Here is a 20,143-nt window from a genome sequence, read left to right on the forward strand (position 1 = left end):
GATTCTGAACTGCTTGATCCCAGCAATGACCTTCACAAAGTTTCGCTCAGCATAGTTTTTCTTCCACAGATCCAAGCTAGACTAGCACTTCAAAGAGGCATGGAATCACCATGCTTTGCGGACCGAAAACAATAAAACACCAACACAGATATGGACCAGAAGGAATGCTGTCAATGATAGGAACTGACAGCACAGCCATCAACAATGTGTTTGGAGACGATCTTTACAGGCCAGAACATTTTAATGAACTCCTGGTTCAACATGGCATTGAGTCTTTGCCCACAGCTGAAAATGAAGAAATCCCAGCTGTAACTGTTGAACAGCCTCAAATTAACCTTACTCCTCAGCAAATGGAAACGGTTTCCCATGCTATTGACCATATTGCAGATTTGAAGCTTAAGTTTCAGGTATGTTGTGCAGAAATTGCTAATGTTTTGGCAAACTAGTGTTGCAGATTAGAGTGTTATAAAGAATGTCATTCTTTTGTAATATTTTAATATGTAAAAGGTTTAACTACAAGAATACTCTGTTGAAGAATTAATAGATGCTTTGATGCTGACATTGAAAAAATGATTTTCTATGAAAAGCTGGTGTACAAGTGAGAGAACCTGAACAAACAGTTAAAAATTAGCAATGTAACTGTTTTTCCACAATAAACACGAACATGCATAATGCAGAACAATGCATTTTATTTTGCAATGGATGCACATCTCAAACATATTTGACTTCAAGGTGCTTCTTAAATGAAACTTTAAATTTATAAAAGCTGTACTCAGTTGTAACTGCCTAAAATTACTTTGTGTAAAAAGGTAGGCTAATATTAAAGCTTAAAGGGATAGTTCACCCCAAAATGTAAATTCTGTCAGTATTTACTCTCCGTCATGTTGTTCCAACCCCGTAAAACTTTCGTTCATCTTCTGAACACAAATTAAGATATTTGTGATTAAATCTGAGAGCTGGATCACTCCTCCATAGGCTTCTAAGGGATTGAAACTTGCCAGCCCCGAAAAGTTGTTAAAGACATCGTTAAAATAGTCCAAGTGACTACAGTGGCTCAATCTTAAGTTTATCAAGCGACGAGAATACTTTTTGTTTGTTTGTTTTGTTTGTTTTTTTGCGCACAAAAAGTATTCTCGTCGCTTGATAAACTTAAGATTGAGCCATATTTGGGCTAACTCCTTTTAGCAACAAGATACAAACTCACCACAATGCACCAAAACCCCATCCATTATGGATGCAGTTCTAGATTTAACCATTAACCAAAATATGGGCTCTGCATGATTCCCTCTGTCATGTAGGTCTTGAACATTTCATATTCTGTGTGTATCGGCAGTCGTAGTATAATGAGGCAAGTATTGGCCTCTGGAAAGATTTTCCTGTCTTGATGGAGGAACTCTATTTCTGGGCGGTGGGGGAAACCCAGAGGTGGCACTGTGGAGGCTCCAGTGACAAACTCCATTATCATCTCAAGAGTGACTCCATCAGTCTCTCCCTCTGCAAAACATATGTACAGAAAATCACAAACCTCAAAAGACTAACCTATTCTAAATTTGTGGTACATGCAGTTATTTCACAGTGATATTTTAATATAAACAGAATTATCCAGTCTGTCTAATTATGACTACATCTAGCTGCATGGTTTCTATATTTGTCTGATTACAAAAAAAAATACAATCCTAAGTATTTGTTCTGCATAATGGTTAGATTCACCACAAATAAGATAACAATTTTTCATTTCAAACACTTGTTTTCTTCAAATCGAAGCTACTGTTTTTATTAAGTACTCTTTGTTTATAGAGGACCAATAGCATAAAACAAATACAAATGACACATTACAAGAGAATTAAAAGCTACATAAAATAGCGTTAGCATTCTAGCTATTAATTTAATTGCATGTGTCCTGCTCATAATGAAACACTCTGAATATAAATATTTACTGTAATTGTAGTGATTCAGGACAAGGCACAAACACAATTTGGAAAATGGATTTAAGTATTCACCAATTATACTGTAGAAATTTTAAACATTTTGAATTTTTTTTTTTTTACATGGCATACCTTTAACATTACATAAAAACATGTCATACCTTCAACATCGATCAACCAGTCCCTCCAGTAGCATATGTTCTGGTTTTCCTTTGCCCTTCTGTTGCTGCCTTGTGGGGAAAAGTTCACATAAAAAAGACTGCAGAGGTCCTTTGCTTGAAGGGGCCTCTGCTCATTGACGAACATGTCATAAAAAAGTGCAGGATATTTCTGCATCTCTTCCAGCAAACCGAGAGTTTGCAACCCTTCTGCAAACCTGCATAACAAACATAGCAGTCAATGGAAGTTTCAAGCTGATGATAGTTATGTTGTCAAAAAGGAAATGCTTAAAATTTTACTTCACCCCAAAAAAAATTAAATTCTGTCATTAATTATGACGGTCTACCCGTAAGACCTTCATATACTGTATGTTTTCAACACAAAAGGTGTTCTATCATGACAACTCTCAGGAGATGTTAGCATGGTAGTATCTTTATTTGTGTTCTGGAAGTTAACTTAAGTCCTGGGGTGTGGAAACCCATGCGGGTGAATAATTAACAACAGAATTTCAATATTTTGGGCAGACTAACCCTTTAAATCACTTACTGGTCCAAGGCAGCTCGCAGTCTCCCATTCACAAAGAACTCTGCAGCTGACTGGACAAGAGAGTTCCTTTCTGTCAGGTGTGATGTATATCTCAAGGCACCAATGATACTTAAGCTGTCTGCTGCTTCTGCAATGGCACAATTTGCCTCCTGAACAGTTGTTGCTTCCTGTATCTAAAACAGTTGCGAAAAAAGCTATTTTACAATTGTGAGGAAAAACCATCTGTATCGGCACAGAATGAAACTGTTAAGCAAAGAGAACCGTTCGGCCTGATGATAGAAAAGCAGCTCTAGATGTCCTGTGTTCTGTATGACACTGATGCCTGCTCAAGCAGAGCTGAGCAACATGTACCCATTAACTGTTTATATATGTACTTTGAAAGATATAGCTCACAATTAGGGTAAGGGGCATTACATTTCTGACACACACTTGTGGGTGTTTGGTCAATCACAATGCACATAGAGGAGCTAAAATAATGCACTGCATATGAAAAATAATGTGGTTTTTTAACGTTGAAGCATGTCAACACATTTTCCAAATACACAAAATAATGATCTTTAATAATAGCATCATATAACACCTTTAAACAATTATTTAAATTCTCAAACATCTCCGTACCTTGATTAGTTGCTCCCTCAATGTATGATCTCCAACCTCATCCACTGAGGCAGAGGATGTTGGCATACCACAGATCTGCTGAAAAAGCCTTTCGGAGAAGAAATGTGGGCCAACTCCTCCATGGACGACACACATAGCAATCATCTTCCCCACTGATGCATACAACCTATTCTCCAAAGCTAAAGTAAAACAGAAGAAATATTGATGTCAGAAATTCCTACAGAACCATTATAAATACTTTTAAAAGTTAATATTTTACACCTCAGTCACCCCTGGCTTAATTCTTGTTATTAGAATATAGGAGATCTGTTCATAATTGGACAATTTTAAATGCAGGTGAAAACAGGACTGTCATCCTTACATTCTACAGTCTTACATTTCTAATGTAACAGGAAAACTGAGACAATTTTTTAAACAGATTCAACTTTTTGACTCTTTGTAGGTCTCATCTTTGTCCAAGTTCTTTTTTCTTAGAATTGCATAATATGAACTAACAACTGCAAGTTATATAATCAAAATGGTGTACTATAAAGTCATGACTGTGAGATATAAACTTTGTCAACTCTATAAGCTTTAGAATCACAATTGCAAGTATATTTCCCATAATTCTGAGAAAAAAATATTGCACAATTGTGAGGAAAAAGTCAGAATTGTTAGATAAAAAGTCAGTTACCTTTTTTATTTTGTGGCAGCTTCCACAAAAACATCTTTGCATATGAAACAGTTATATATACACATGTGTAACTTGAATACTTTACACATTTTTATTATAACAGCTGTATAGATTAACAAAGTGTGAGGTGTAGATTATAGGATTATATTTAGATCTACCCTCATCACCTGAAAGGTTGCAGGAAAGAGCACTGAGCATTGATCCAAGTGAATGCAGTGATCTCATCATTGCAACATGATTTCTGCGTTCTCACAAAATCCTTTTATCATAACTAATAGCGCAAACAAGGTGTAAATAGCATGAGACATATAGTACAGTGTAGCACTGTCATTATAACAGTTTACGAGTCTGGATTCAATAAAACCTTTTACTGGACTACCAAGTTAGATATTATTTCTGAAACAAGCAGAATGTTTTAATAGTACAATGTGAAACTTAGGAAATTTGATTTGTCAGTTTATGAACCCTTAAAAAATTACAAACACAAAAGACTATTCGACTGTTAAGGTGGAATCCAAAAAGCATATTCTGACCAGTAGTGGTGGGAGAAAAAAAATTGCAATTTTTTCCATGGATACCGAATAGCTGAATAGCATTACAACATAACCTGACACAAAAGCTTTCTGTTTTAACAGGAGTACTGACCTTGTGTGTCTAGAGCCAAACTCAGGTCTTTCTCATGGCCCTGAAAGACATTTGATTGATGGATGGCCCGCATCAACAACCGCAAGTATTCTCTAGTAGGGCCGCCTTCATCTATTGCCCCTTCCCCATTTTCCTCAGCATCAACAAACACTACATCTAATTTTGCTTGTGGGTTGAATCGTCGCCGCTTGACAGCTTGCAGGCTGCACTGTAGTATGTTTTCTCTGAACACATTTATTTGGTTTGCTGTTGGGCAAATGTTTCCATCAATTGTGCTTTGCAGTTTTTTTAGAATGGTCTGTAGGTCAACCCTGCAAGAGACAAAGATTGGATTTTTTTTAGTCAAATGCTGAACATTATGGTATATTTTAGAATATTGCTAGTTGCATAAAGCCCCGCTCACACATGCAGGGACTTCCAGTCACAAAGCAACCTCATCCCATTATTTTTAAATGAAGAGTTGGTGGCTTTGTGTGTGTGTGTTTATGTTAATTTGCAAATGCATAAAAAGTATTTTTTTAACTGTAAGTAAATAAGCATATATAGGAACGTACTCATCTAGGGCCACAGACCTCCCTTGATCTATTAGGGATAGATCTACAATGTCTGATTGCTGGGGAGATGGAGAACTAAGTGGTGTCTCTTCATCAATATCAATGACAATTGGCTCTTTAGGTTGGTCTTCAAAATTAAAATTAATGAATGGAGTCTGGGCTGTGAACAAAGCCACAGAAGGCTGTACAGAGGGCAGAGACTGGACTGGGGATAGAGCGACTGGAGACTGGACTGGGGATAGAGCGACTGGAGACTGGACTGGGGATAGAGCGACTGGAGACTGGACTGGGGATAGAGCCACTGGAGACTGGACTGGGGATAGAGCCACTGAAGACTGAACAAAGGGCGAATCCACTGGAGGCTGGGCAACATTTACAGGGTCACAGTCTTTTTCCTGAAATGAAAAGAACACAGAACTATAATGAAAAAACTGTGATTTAATAAGTAGTGTTGAGTTAAAATTGTTGATTTCTCAAATTTAATCAATTCTCATTTAGACAATCTGATTCTTAAATCCCAAGAATCAACCTTTTACTCTATGCTGAGTATGCTCTATTCTGAGTTAAGCTTGAAGCACACTTTATGACTAGCTGAATCATTCTAAGAAGGAACTCAACACATTTGAAGACTATATACTTACACTGGAAAAGATTCCAAACACTTACACACAGACATTAATGTAGACTGTAATCACAGACTGAACACAACTATACTGACTCTATACATTTGGGCATGATGAGTTATAATCTGTCATGTACTGGATTTTATTTGGTAAATGTGTTTCCATCTTAGTTTATGTGCATGTTTTCATGCAAAATGCACATAAAAATAGGTGGATGGACACATAGCGAGGTTTCAAACATGCGAGACCGATGGAGAGGGGGTTTGTAGTCACTAATAATCTAAATGTCAAATGATAAAAATGTTTATTTAATGTTATCCATGTTATATTTCATCTTAACTAACAATGTAAACTTTTAAAAATATCCATTATGTCATCAAGTTTTAAATGCATCATTATGCATGAATTCTAGAAGAGTCTTTAGACTTTAGAGTCTTTACAGGCTTTCCTGTAGCTCAAACAGTAGAGCGTTGGCGCTAGCAACGCTCATGGGTTCGATTCCCAGGGAAAGCAAGAACTGACAAAATGTAAAATGTGAACCTTGAATGCAATGTAAGTCGCTTTGGATAAAAGCGTCTGCCAAATGCATAAATGTAAATGTCTTTACATGCAAGACCCATAATTTGCAGATCAACATACTACTTATTTTCTCTCAGGCTAGTAGCAAATTAAATTAAATTAAATGTGGAGGATATTAACTGTGAAAAGATGATTGACAGGCCAGTTTATGGTGTCCGTTAAAGACACAGTTTTATGACTGGATAGTATGTCCCAAAGCTTGGCTACTCTTGTCTCAAACACTCAAAAGTATGTACTTTTTCTTCACAAAAAGAGCACATACTTTTAGGGCATGGAATAAGTAGGCAAACTGGGACGCAGGGATTCTTAACAAGCCTTAAGATCAAATTTAACAGGGACAATCAGGCCAAAAATGATGATAATTTATCAATAAAAGGTAATGCATATGGCCAAATCAAAATCAAAAACTTGCTCAAGTCATACTGTGGTAGTAACTTACCAGATTATCAAAAGGTGATGTCCAAAGGACATACAATGTACAGAATGGTTTGATTCCATGATCTGAAATTGACCCAGTAGAAGTGCTCTCTATAGCATTTGAAGAAGTAGCTTCTTGGATTCTGAACACCTCACTGGCCATTTCATCTTTTCCAATAAAATCAAACAAGACCTAAAAACAAAGAGCCCATGATGGCAAATATTAATAAAATAAAGAAATTTCCTCCAGAAATGAGGAAAAATAACTAAATAAAACATCTATGAAAAAAAACCTTAATCCTTCTTCAAAATGAACGTCTTACTTGAATTGGATCAGACATGATGAACTTCCTCTTATTCACATCTCCATTTGGATATTTGGCTTTCAGATATTCTCCATCTAGAGGTTCAACACGGGCTGCCATTCGCTGGCGTCTTTCCTCAATGGCCTAAAAAATTTGTAAATGTATACATATATATATAAAGAAAATTAAACAATAAAATATTTAGTGGCAGCACTAACCTTTTTGCGCTTTTCTTCCAGATCCTCGTAGCAGCGCCTCCTTCTGTCCTGCAATACCATATATGTAACACGCATTTTTGTTTTAAACAAAATTGAACCTTGGCAAGCAAACTGCGAATAGTCAAAAATTACCTTTTCTATATCTGCCAACAAAGAAGCATTATATTCTTCATCTTGCTGGGAACGTACAGCTCGCCACTCCTGAAGGAAATAAAGTACAACTATGAGTCACAAATCAGTCATATTTACAACCATTGACAACATCAAAAATAACTTCACTCACACAGAGATTTACAGATTCTGTAGTCTCAGCACTGAAGGAGGTTTCATCAAGTGCTGTAGTGCTGGATGATTGTTGTGAGTTCTGGGGAATGGCTGCGGATGGTGCCATTACCTAAGAGAAGACAAAAAAATATAATGACAAAGAATTTGTTAGAGCCACTGCACAGTAAAGAAGTTACTTGAACTGTCACCTAACATTAAATGTGCACTGTGCATAAACATATTTATATTAAGGCTAAATGAAAGGCCAATTCAACTGAACATGTCTTAAAGAAATGGCTCGTTCATTTGTACATCTAGGGCCAGATTTACTAAACAGGACAAATTAGCATAAAAACACAATCCCATTAATGCACTGATGGATTATACAGTTCTGTGGGTGATTTACATAAAATTACATTAAATAACTTCACTCACACACAGATTTACAGATTCTGTAGTCTCAGCACTGAAGGAGGTTTCATCAAGTGCTGTAGTGCTGGATGATTGTTGTGAGTTCTGGGGAATGGCTGCGGATGGTGTCATTACCTAAGAGAAGACAAAAAAATACAATGACAAAGAATTTTTTAAGAGTTACTGCAGAGTAAAGAAGTTACTTGAACTGTCACCTAACATTAACCCCTGGTTTCACAGACAAGGCTTAAGGCTAAATGACTAAAATGCATGTTTGAACTGTCTCAACTGAAAATATCTTGCTCTGACAGATGTTAAAATATGTCAGCTCCATTGTTCTGTCACAATATGCACACATGTAACATTTTCTTGCACATAATTTTAACTAAGGCCTATTGGCTTAAGCTAAGGCCTGTCTGTGAAACCGGGCCTTATTGTGCACTGTGCAGAAACGTATAATTTGTATTTAAGTTAAATTAAAGGCCAATTCAACTGAACATGTCTTAAAGAAATGTCTCGTTCATTTAAACATTTAGGGCCAGATTTACTAAACAGGACAAATTAGCATGAGAACACAATGCACTGATGGAAGTGTAAAGTTCTGAGAAATACTAGTACATTGACGAACATTAGTGAATCACATCATAAAGTTTGGTTATGACAAAGGAGGGTTGTGCTGGAGCAAAAGTAAATAGGGCCCTTGGACTTTGTTTAACATGTAGTGAAGTCATACCTGTGAAACTTCAGCTCTTGGGACTATATAGAGCCTGCTCTTTCCAATTGCTTTTTTTAGGTCTTTCACACTATTTGCATGCACTTTTTCTATCTTCCGTCCTTTTCCTGCTCTTGCCAAATAAAAACCTATTAAGTTTAAATTCACAGTTGGGTAGCATTGGCAGACAAAATTGTTTAATTCAGACAGAGTCCAATTTAATTGAATTTTTGATCGTTGGATTCCTCTCCCTGTTGTTTCATGCAGTGGTCTACCTACAAAATTGAAAATACACATAAGCAACATAAAATAAACAACAGCTCATCAGCTAATCATATACTGTATGTAATAGATCAGGTTTAAAGGGTTAGTTCACCCAAAAATGAAAATGATGTCATTAATGACTCACCCTCATGTCGCTCCAAGCCCGTAAGACCTCCGTTCATCTTCAGAACACAGTTTAAGATATTTTAGATTTAGTCCGAGAGCTTTCTGTCCCTCCATTGAAAATGTATGAACGGTATACTGTCCTTGTCCAGAAAGGAAATAAAGACATCATCAAAGTAGTCCATGTGACATCAGTGGGTTAGTTAGAATGTTTTGAAGCATCGGAAATACATTTTGTTCCAAAAATAACAAAAACGACGACTTTATTCAGCATTGTATTGTCTTCTGGTTCTGTTGGGGATCTGCGTTCACGAGTCCGCAGTGACGCTGATGACGTAAGACGCTGCTGACGTGTATCTGGTGCATCCGTGTATTCGGGTTCAAATAAATATGGCTGGGCAAAAAAATGCAAGTCTTCCTCTGTTACGAAATCCTTAATCATGTTTGTGAAGATTGTTTTGTTTCCAGGGTGCGTCTCCCTCAGACTGTAAACGAAGCTCGAGCGCACCAGACACACGTCAGCAGCGTCTTACATCAGCGGACTCGTGAACGCGGATCCCCAACAGAACCGGAAGACAATACAATGCTGAATAAAGTCGTCGTTTTTGTTATTTTTGGACCAAAATGTATTTCCGATGCTTCAAAACATTCTAACTAACCCACTGATGTCACATGGACTACTTTGATGATGTCTTTATTTCCTTTCTGGACAAGGACAGTATACCGTTCATACATTTTCAATGGAGGGACGGAAAGCTCTCGGACTAAATCTAAAATATCTTAAACTGTGTTCCGAAGATGAACGGAGGTCTTACGGGCTTGGGATAACATGAGGGTGAGTCATTAATGACATCATTTTCATTTTTGGGTGAACTAACCCTTTAATATACAGATCACTACTAAGTTTGGTTAACAATAAGTAACATTTCCTGTTTTTAAAAGGATTATTTTCCTGTATTTAAAATACGTTTATGCCCACCAAGAAAATACAATAAGAAAGTATAATTAGTAAATCATTGCAGTGAAGAGAGCTCCATTGATTATGAGTTTTTGAAAGTGCACTACTTTGCATACCTCAATTGACCTAAAGTAATAAACAGCTTCAATGATTATAATGCTAGCAATCTTTGCTCACTTTTTTAAGGTTGTATTAAGGTTTTTCATGCTACTAACTACAAAATAAAAAGTTTTTGCTTTAATAAACTCATTGAAATGTGCAGCTAAATCCAAGTGACTATGATGACCATAGCAATGGATGAAACAAAACAATCTGATACTGTGTGTCAAATCAAATGATCTGTGCATTAAGACTTAGAGTGTAAAAGCTAAATTATAGAAAAAAAATTAAAAAAACAATAGTTCTAAATACTTGTTTTTATGATCTGTCATGACAGTAATTTCTTTTTATGAATAAACAGGATAAGCTAATGTTTTGAACAACCTCCGTTACAAAATGGTTTTGAAATTTATTTTGGAATTACAATTCAAATAACACTGTGTTACATCTGAAATCCTTATGTATCAAGTATTTATTTACCCAATCCCATGTTCGCAACCCGTTCAAGCTCTGTTGTAGATGGTAAAATCTCAATATCTGGGCCAGAGAGGAGGAAAAGGTGTATTTGCCAGACAGAATTTTCTTGCCTTCCCGCTGGTCCTGGCATACACAAAAATACACAGTTAAATAATATCTTAAACATTGGTAAATCACTGTTAATTATGCAAATGGCTACCATAGCAAAGCCCGACTTACTGTGAAGTCCTTGGACCTGACGCCGGAAAAGGCGTCTAGTTGAAGTAAGGAGGTTGTTATTAGTGTTAGCTGAGAGCTGCTGTCTGGCTCTTGAGATGCTATTAAAAATTCTGTCAAAGATCGCTGGCGGCATCTCTTGATCTGATGACATGGTAGGCTGAGAGAAACATTGCATTTGGTAGAAAAAGTTAAAAAAAAGTTAACAGAAAATTAAAAAATACGTAATAAATTGCAAGACAGAAAACAATGTGATAGTGAACCAAATTAAAATTAAACTTAAATATTACATAGATTTGTGTGGATGAGCATGTACAGAATTGTCAAAAGCTGAAGCCGTGTTAAAATTATTCAAATAATTGTTTTACTAAATATACACGTGTTTAAAGTAGATTAAATGACTCCAGTTTTGTCTCCTTGGAGGGAGATGTCATAAATACAGATTAAACAATCACTGATTCCTCTTGTTCCTAAATCATATTATATTATTTTCTACAAATGTACTCAGCCTTTCAATAATTGTATTACTCCTGTTTGGTTAAAAGGATCTTGTCCTTTATACACATTGTTCTAAAAAAAAAACATTTTTAATTCAAATCAAGAACTATTAGAATTTATAACTGGCTTAAAACTTTTAGAAAAAAAAACATACGGTAAACATACGTTTCCTCAAACGCATCTTGGCCAGGAATTCAATATTGCCTAAAATATCAAGATTTTGTTTTTCTGTTTTCATACTTGCTTCTGTCTTGAATCATGTCTGCACAGACCGATCAGCTTATGACATTAAAGTAAGCAACAGGAAAACAAAACCTGGATATTTTAGACGTAGAAATGACCCGTAATGGTCACTCTACAGAACAGATCATAGCTGCTACTGTAACGTACATTGCAAAGTGGAATTCTTCACTGCCTACACCAGCACATACCTTTGCAGCAATATGCCACATTTTTATATTTAAAGATAAGAGAAAATTATACATTATACATATTTTGTGGTGATAGTAAGCCTAGCTCACTGGATGAGTATCTCAGAGACTTCATCTGTGAAATAAAAGAATTAGGCAATGGTTTTGAATTTGAGGGAGTCAATTTAACACTAAAGCTTACCTCAATGGTTTGTGACGCACCTGCACGGGCTTTTCTGAAACAGGTGAAAGGACATACAGGCTACCATGGGTGCGAAAAGTGCATTCAAGATGGCATGTACATGGAGAACAGGATGACCTTCCCTAGAAATGACATGCCTCTTAGAAATAATGAGAGTTTCCGAAATAAAACTGATTCAGATCACCACCATGGCACCTCACCTCTGGAAGAAACCTCCCTGGACATGGTCTTTGGATTCCCCCTAGATTATATGCACCTTGTGTGTCTTGGAGTCATGAGAAGGCTTCTCCTCTTGTGGCTTCGGCTGGGTCCTCTCACTTGCAGACTGTCAGGATTCCAAGTCACTGTGCTGACAGAAAGGCTGGTTGGTGTCCAAAAAAATGTTCCCATGGAATTTGCACGCAAACCAAGGGCACTGAGGGAAATAGATCGATGGAAGGCAACCGAGTTCAGACAGTTTTTATTGTACACAGGCCCTGTTGTGCTAAAAGATCTCCTTGACACAGAGGTGTACAAAAACTTCCTGTTGTTTTTTGTGGGAATTTTCATCCTGAGCAATAACAGCCTGATTGGAGATCACATTGACTATGCCAATGATATCCTGAGACTTTTTGTCACACACTTTGGACAGCTATATGGCCCCAAATTCCTGTCCTACAACGTCCACTCTCTTGTACATCTTGCAGAAGATGCAAAACACCATGGCGTACTTGACAACTTCAGCGCTTTCAAATTCGAGAATTATCTGCACAAGCTGAAGAGACTCCTGCGGAAACCTACATGTCCGTTAAGTCAAATTTTAAGAAGGTTCTCCGAGATGCAAAGCTGCAGCAAAGATAAAAAGAAAAACACCCCAAAGATGCTCAGAAAACCACATACAGCTGGCCCTCTACCTGAATGTTTTCAGGGAGCTTCACAGTACAGAGAATTAAAAACATGCTCTTACACTCTAAAACTGGACCAGGCTAACAGTTTTGTTTACATTGAGGGTAAAGTGTCAAAGCTGCAAAACATAATTTCAGTAAGGGATGAAATTCATGTAGCCTACAGTACCTTCAACAATCATGAACCTTTTTTTGACTATCCCCTTCCATCTTCGGCACTTGGCATTCATCTAGTTGATGACCTCTCAAGGACAACCAATTTCTGCAAGCTTGAGAAAATTGAGGGGAAAGCTTTCTTAGTTCCGCATGACCGCTGTTTCGTTTCAGTGCCTCTTTTACACACACAATTATAATTTATTTTATACACATTTAATTGCTTTTTTAACATATATTTTTGTACATTTGAATCATGAATATTTTGAATTGAAAATGTTCATGCAAATGAACAACTGAAATTTAAGAAGTGTCTTTAAACATCATGGTTTAAAGCAGGTTGCCGCAGTAAGAAAATAAAAAAAGAAACATGTACCTGATAGTGGAATTTGTGGAAGAAGGGACAACTGGACCTATAGCTAAGTCCTGGTACTCAGATGGCCACTCCTGGTGGCCTCCATTCAAAGACTTGGACCGGTTGCTGAAGAGTGTGAGGATTATGGAGGCACCACAGCCAGACAAAGGGTGGAGCAAACATCAAGTCAGAATTCTGCACGAATCAGGTAAGCAGGTTAAACTAGACTGTAAATGAGCATTATCAAAAAGATGGTAAAATCACTAATACATGACATCCCATGGCTTAATAATTGCATGAATACACGTACATCATTTCTTTCAGCATCTTTTGACAACATCACAAAGAAATGGAAAAAGGCATGCTACACTTCTGACATCTCAGAAACGGAAATGCCTGGAAAAAGAATTCACAAGTAAGTTGTCAAAGCATATTTTACTTTAAGAATAGATACACGCAAATGTAATGTAATGGCTAGGAGCAACGTTTGGGAAAGGAAATTACATTGTAATTCTTTTTTGGGGGTACTTTTTTCTTTTTCTTTTAGTTGACAAACAGGGCAGTGTTATCACTAATCTATTCCTGCTTTGTAAATTAATCTACAACCATGATTTTGCTTTTAGAAGGAAAATATATACATCAGATGATGAGCCTCATGATACCCCCCCCCAAAAAAAGAAAATTATTAACAGAGAAAAAGCCCCACGTGCACCAAAAGCCCCACCTACACCAAAAGCCCCACCTACACCAAAAGGAAACATCAAGACAAAAGGTAGAAAAACAATTAAACTAGTTAAATGGTTGCTAGATGTATATGTAACTGCTGAGTGCTTTTATTTTTTTTCAGGTCCTGTTGTAAGACCCCTGCTCACACCAAATAGAAAGTTCAGCAATTGTGAGTTTACATTTTTAAAACTGTTATTTTTGTCATGAAAATATTTTAATTACATACAAAATTTACCAATATCTCCATTCTCAGCTCCAGATGTACCAGTGAGCTTGTCCCAGGCAGACGAGCCTTTGCATGAACACCCACCTGCCATTCAAGGTAAAACAGCATTAATTGGTATATGGAGGAAATCAAAAACACATTCATTGCAATGAGTCACAGTCTAACACAAAGTAATTTGACTTTTTTTCTGCATAATTAGAGAACACATTTCAGAGACCCTATCAACACCCAAGACCCTCTACACATCAGGGAAGAATGCAGAGTAAATATATATATATATATATTTTTTTTTTTTTTAAAAAGCCAATTTCAGTCATTATTGAGGTATTGGAAATCCTTGTGTACCAGCTTCATGCACTGTCATGGTAGCAAATGCAACTTACCAACTTCACCTTTCTCAGCTCCAGTGAGCTTGTCCCAGACAGACGAGCCCAAAGATGCTTGGGGTGAACACTCACCCAACATTCAAGGTAAAAAAAAAAAACATTAATAAAACAAAGAATATTTATTACAATTGACCCTTCGAATGGAGTTCTATTGACAGGCGATCTGACCAATCAAAATACGCCTAATCCACCATTTTTGTCAGACAAAGCAGTCTGAAGAGTTAGTAGATTTACATTGGAGGATTTGAACTTGAAAAACAGAGTGTACTGACATCTTTCCACAGTTAAAACAACACTCCTCATATTCGTTCATGTTTTTTTGATGTTATAAATTAACTAGAAGGAAGAGATAAGTTATTGCGCTGCATGTGAGCTGTGAATGGGACTAAAACAGAAATACTTCAGAGGCTTTATCATTATTATTGCTGGAAGACTAATTCATATCTTGAGAATACTTTTACCGTTATATCTTAAAAATATAATATATTGTCCATCCCTACAATCACTGCACATAAAAGACAACGTCACACTAATTCAACATTTTCTGTATAATCCATTAGAGAATGCATTTTCTGTCCTGAGACCTTCAAATTCCAAGCAAGGAAGAACACCACGTAAGTTATGAGTCTTGTCTCACACATAGCAGCAGTAGAACGAGTACCTAATGTCAAGATCTAAGAGTGAGCTTCTCTCACGCAGAGCACCAACAGGATGCTTGGCGTGAACACCCACCTGCCATTCAAGGTAAAACAGCATTAACCCATTTAATCCCAAATTTCTTCTTGCAACTTGAGTACATGCATTTTACTCCTTAGACCTCCCTAACACTCAAACAATATGCCTTTTTTGATTTTATGTTGGTTAAGTTAGTGAAATATTAGGTTTTATACTCGTCACAATAGTGACCGGTGGGAAACAACATAGTCAGAATTCATTCAAATTCTTCAATTAGACCTATTGAGACAATTCATTACAAATCATCCAATATCTCGTTTTGTCATTTCGTGAAGAAGGCTTAGTGGGTGAAAAGGTTGTCATGTACAAAGTTACACCCTGGAGGAACTTCTGCTTGTTCGGCTAGACCCCTATGGGCTAGACCATGTCTATGTCAAATGGGCCGTTTCAACCTGGTACTCCCTATCTGAGCCATCACTATCACAGTCACTTTCAATTGGGGGTGGGGGTGGGGGGAAGGGGGTCATGCACGTCTAGAAGGTCCAACACATTGAACGTTTCTGGGATACTCATAACTACACTGAACAAAATTATAAATGCAACACTTTTGTTTTTGCCCCCATTTTTCATGAGCTGAACTCAAAGATCTAAGACCATTTCTATGTACACAAAAGGCCTATTTCTCTCAAATATTGTTCACAAATCTGTCTAAATCTGTGTTAGTGAGCACTTCTCCTGTGCCAAGATCATCCATCCTCCTCACAGATGTGGTATATTCAGTGTAGGATTGCCAATACCTGCCAATGCCAGCCAATACCTGCGTTTTCAATTGAAGCACTGTTATCCTGTTGTACTACCGGTCACAATTTGGGACCGTAAACAAATTTGCAAGTCTTATGAGCAAAATATTTATGCAGGAGTATAATTCTCAAAATATATCAGTAGTAGACCCTTTAAAGAATATATGTACAAAATATAATAGTTCTATCTGTAAATTAACATGTTTTATATACTACTTTTTGTAGTAGTCTGAGGAAGAAATCTTCTTCTAGATGTGCAAGCAGGAAGTGAACTGATCTGGTCATGTGACCTTTCACACTAGTCACATGACATTAATTGATTTTAATCAAGACAATCTATGTTGTCATTTAAAAGATGAATTTCTTGCCCAAAGTCAATAACATTTTTAGAGCTTCCAGAAATGAGAAAAAAGTTGCGGGCACAATTGGACACAAAACCGGTGGGATTAAACGGGTTAATTGGTATATGGAGGAAATCAAAAACGCATTCATTGCAACGAGTCACAGTCTAACACAAAGCAATTTGACTTTTTTTCTGCATAATTAGAGAACACATTCCAGAGACCCTATCAACACCCAAGACCCTCTACACATCAGGGAAGAAAGCAGAGTAAATATATATATATTTAAAAAAAAGCCAAATTCAGTCATTACTGAGGTATTGGAAATCCTTGTATACCAGCTTCATGCACTGTCATGGTAGCAAATGCAACTTACCAACTTCACCTTTCTCAGCTCCAGTGAGCTTGTCCCAGGCAGACGAGCCCCAAGATGATTGGCATGAACACCCACCTGCCATTCAAGGTAAAACAGCATTAATTGGTATATGGAAGAAATCAAAAACACATTCATTGCAACGTGTCACAGTCTAACACAAAGCAATTTGACTTTTTTTTCTGCATAATTAGAGAACACATTCCAGAGACCCTATCAACACCCAAGACCCTCTACACATCAGGGAAGAATGCAGAGTAAATATATATATATATATATATATATATTTAAAAAAAAAGCCAATTTCAGTCATTATTGAGGTATTGGAAATCCTTGTATACCAGCTTCATGCACTGTCATGGTAGCAAATGCAACTTACCAACTTCACCTTTCTCAGCTCCAGTGAGCTTGTCCCAGACAGACGAGCACCAAGATGCTTGGGGTGAACACTCACCCAACATTCAAGGTAACAAACCATTCGCTAGCTAGCACATGCAGGAAACACATACACTGCCCATGAATAACAGTCTAACACAAGGAAATGTAAAATGTTCTATATAATCCATCAGAGGACACAATCTCTGAACTGAGACCCGCAAGTACCCACCAAGCAAGAACACAGAGTAAGTTATTTGTTTTTTAAAGAAAAAAAAAAAGACTCATCTCATTTACATACATTACAAAGACTCATGTAATGTAACTTTTTGAGATTACATTTTAATTATCTGTGGCTGGCTACATTAACTGTTTAGATTAGTCTTAAAAGTTTGTCATCTAGTTATTTTCTTCAAGCAGGTCCTAATTTGTTTAAGTCAGTTAAATAAAGAGGTAGACTGGTATGATTGGAATTGGAATTGTCATCTTTATAACTTTGCAAAAAGCTGCATTACACATGTCAAAGGGAATATTCGGAAATGCATAGAACATTTAAAATATGATCTCAAAATCTACAGAGGGGTTCGGAAATCTGGTCTGGAAAAGTATGGAATTTTGAAAATGTGTAGGAACGCTGTTAAAGGGATACTCTACTTTTTTTGGAAAAAGGCTTTTACAACTCCCCCAGAGTTAAACTGTTGAGTTTTACCGGTTTTGAATCCATTCAGCCGATCTCCGGTTCTGGCAGTACCAGTTTTAGCATAGCTTAGCATACATCATTGAAGTGCACAAGACCATTAGCATTTCTCAAAACAAAATGACCAAAGTGTTACAATATTTTTCCTATTTAGAACTTGACTCTTCTGTGGTTACATCGTGCATTTAGACCGACGGAAAATGTAAAGTTGTGATTTTCTAGGCTGATATGGCTAGGAACTATACTCTCATTCCTGAGTAATAATCAAGACACTTTACTGCCGTACCATGAGTGCAGCAGGCGTAATGATATGCCGCAGCGCCTGAAAATAGTGCCCAGCTTCCAACGTGACCGGGACTAAGTTTGTGTAGTCATTACGCCTGCTGCACTCATGGTACGGCAGTAAAGTGTCTTGATTATTACTCAGGAATGAGAGTATAGTTCCTAGCCATATCAGCCTAGAAAATTGCAACTTTACATTTTCCGTCTGTCTTAGTGCACGATGTAACTACAGAAGACTCAAGTTTTAAATAGGAAAAATATTGAAACACTTTGGTAATTTTTTTGGGAGAAATGCTAATGGTCTTGTGCACTTCAATGATGTATGTTAAGCTATGCTAAAAGTGGTACTGCCAGAACCGGAGATCGGCTGAATGGATTCAAAAACTCTGGGGGAGTTGTAAAATAAGTCTATTTCCAAAAAAAGTGGAGTATCCCTTTAAGAACTTTTTGTTCTTGCAGGTGCTTCTGGTGTGAGTCGATGGAGTTGCATCTCTGATCAATGTACACGTACGTTAAATTGAAGTTCTAAATTTGTAAAATGTAAATTTTTAAGTTTAATAAAGATACTCGCCCAGATAAACCTACTGTATTGCAGCTGTTGAGAGGGTGATTCTGGAGACACTGCATGAATTGGACATGAAGATGAATCACCTGACTTCAGTAGTCCAGTCCCTTGCAGGCCGTTCCAATGTTCCAGTGCTGGTGCAGGACAGTGAGGATGATGTCTTTCCTCTCACATCCATGGAAGATCTAGATAATCTGGAAAGACGATTATCTGAAAGAGGGATGATGAAAAAGATGGTAAGAATCGTTGACATTTGTAGGTTTAACAATTGTAATGAAGAAAATTGTGTCCAGTACATTATTTGTGTTTTGTTTGTTTCCAATATTATCTTTATTTTTTTAAGGTGAACAGATTATCCATCAGTGGAGGACATACACTGAAAAAAACAGTATGGAGAATCTGTTCCAAGGTCTTTGGTCCTGTAGCCAAACAACTGAACTGGTGCGGAAGGGGACAAAAGCGGGGGATAATGAAAACAAATATAGGATCACTCTTAATAGGTATGTTCGCGTCGTGCCTAACGCCCTTCAACCGTTAACTTACTTATTCACAATACTGCACAGCCTCTCCTACCAAATTGCTTACATATATATATATATATATATGCCATGTGCTGATTAAACGGTGTAAAATGTTGTATTACATGAGCGTTAGATATGGAAACATTTGTTTCGACATGATTCGGGCATTCATTAGGTAAAACGCAGCAAGTGGTGAGAACCGTTGAATTCTAGATAATGCACGTTTACAGTAATTTATTCTTAATATTTTACAGCAAGTGTGTCGTCAGTTATTACTCTTTTCAATTTAAAGACCAGTTTGTTAGAACTTAAGACAACAAACCACAAAATCAACCGTTAACGCAAACGCCATGATTAAACAAAAGAAATAGCCTAGCCTATTCGTTGCAACCTTAATCAGGTTAGAACTTTATTCATTAACTTTATTTGATATAAAATATATATTTGACTGACCATATTAATAACAATTAATCAGATTAGCCACGTACCTAATTTTCCCACTGGGACAGACGTCTTCCACGCGTGTGCTGAGGATCTTTGACAGCACATGCGCACTGCGCAGTAGCCTAGTTCAAAAGAGTCGATTTCCTGAATTTGACCCATATATGGAGTTGACGAGTAGGCTACGAAATTTTTGTTGTTCAATGTATTATTATTATTGGACATCGAACGTCTCAACCAAATTGGTCGTGATCTTTCGCACCTCTCTCTCATTTCTTTTTTCTTTATTCTTTTAGAATAATATAATTAATTTTGGACCCTCCTGAGTTAGTCAAACCAGGCACGGCGCCAGGATTCCAGGTTTGGATGGGCCAGACCAATTGTGGGTGGGCCTTAAATTAAAAACGTTATCCAATCACTGTTTAACCTAATAAAAATTACTGACTA

The 20,143-nt window shown here is 37.0% G+C and overlaps 1 protein-coding gene across 11 annotated transcripts; it reads right to left on the reverse strand.

Moving 5' to 3' along the window:
• Positions 1–669: 669 nt before the first annotated feature.
• Positions 670–19,834, reverse strand: LOC143751604 (G2/M phase-specific E3 ubiquitin-protein ligase). 11 transcript variants are annotated; one of them, XM_077244193.1, is made up of 26 exons: positions 19,744–19,834; positions 18,821–18,944; positions 17,195–17,300; positions 16,819–16,893; positions 14,624–14,693; positions 14,250–14,324; positions 13,599–13,684; positions 13,310–13,483; positions 12,950–13,049; positions 12,097–12,311; positions 11,897–12,018; positions 10,790–10,946; positions 10,574–10,693; positions 8,671–8,924; positions 7,962–8,072; positions 7,546–7,656; positions 7,395–7,463; positions 7,263–7,310; positions 7,063–7,188; positions 6,762–6,932; positions 5,121–5,515; positions 4,567–4,877; positions 3,249–3,427; positions 2,631–2,803; positions 2,087–2,301; positions 670–1,494 (listed from the first exon to the last, which is right to left on the reverse strand). In XM_077244193.1, exons 12-26 carry the CDS (start codon positions 10,938–10,940, stop codon positions 1,256–1,258), a joined length of 2,673 nt encoding a protein of 890 aa, XP_077100308.1. In that variant the 5' UTR covers positions 10,941–10,946; positions 11,897–12,018; positions 12,097–12,311; positions 12,950–13,049; positions 13,310–13,483; positions 13,599–13,684; positions 14,250–14,324; positions 14,624–14,693; positions 16,819–16,893; positions 17,195–17,300; positions 18,821–18,944; positions 19,744–19,834; the 3' UTR covers positions 670–1,255. The 11 variants fall into 11 exon arrangements, with proteins under 11 accessions (XP_077100308.1, XP_077100310.1, XP_077100305.1 ...); XM_077244195.1 differs by lacking the exon at positions 17,195–17,300 and having other exon boundaries at positions 12,097–12,240; XM_077244190.1 differs by lacking the exon at positions 17,195–17,300.
• Positions 19,835–20,143: the final 309 nt, after the last annotated feature.

The sequence above is a fragment of the Siphateles boraxobius genome, unplaced genomic scaffold (assembly GCF_051911475.1).
Source record: "Siphateles boraxobius isolate OS27281-9 unplaced genomic scaffold, OSU_SipBor_1 26, whole genome shotgun sequence".
Lineage (NCBI taxonomy): Eukaryota > Metazoa > Chordata > Actinopteri > Cypriniformes > Leuciscidae > Siphateles > Siphateles boraxobius.

Coding starts and splice junctions, on each gene's coding strand:
- LOC143751604 (XM_077244187.1), bottom strand. CDS start 10,964: ATGCAATGTTTCTCTCAGCCTACCATGTCATCAGATCAAGAGATGCCG. Junction 7,464..7,545: donor CAGAATCTGTAAATCTCTGT/GTGAGTGAAGTT, acceptor TATTTCCTTCAG/GAGTGGCGAGCTGTACGTTC. Junction 2,302..2,630: donor CTGCGAGCTGCCTTGGACCA/GTAAGTGATTTA, acceptor TTTGTTATGCAG/GTTTGCAGAAGGGTTGCAAA.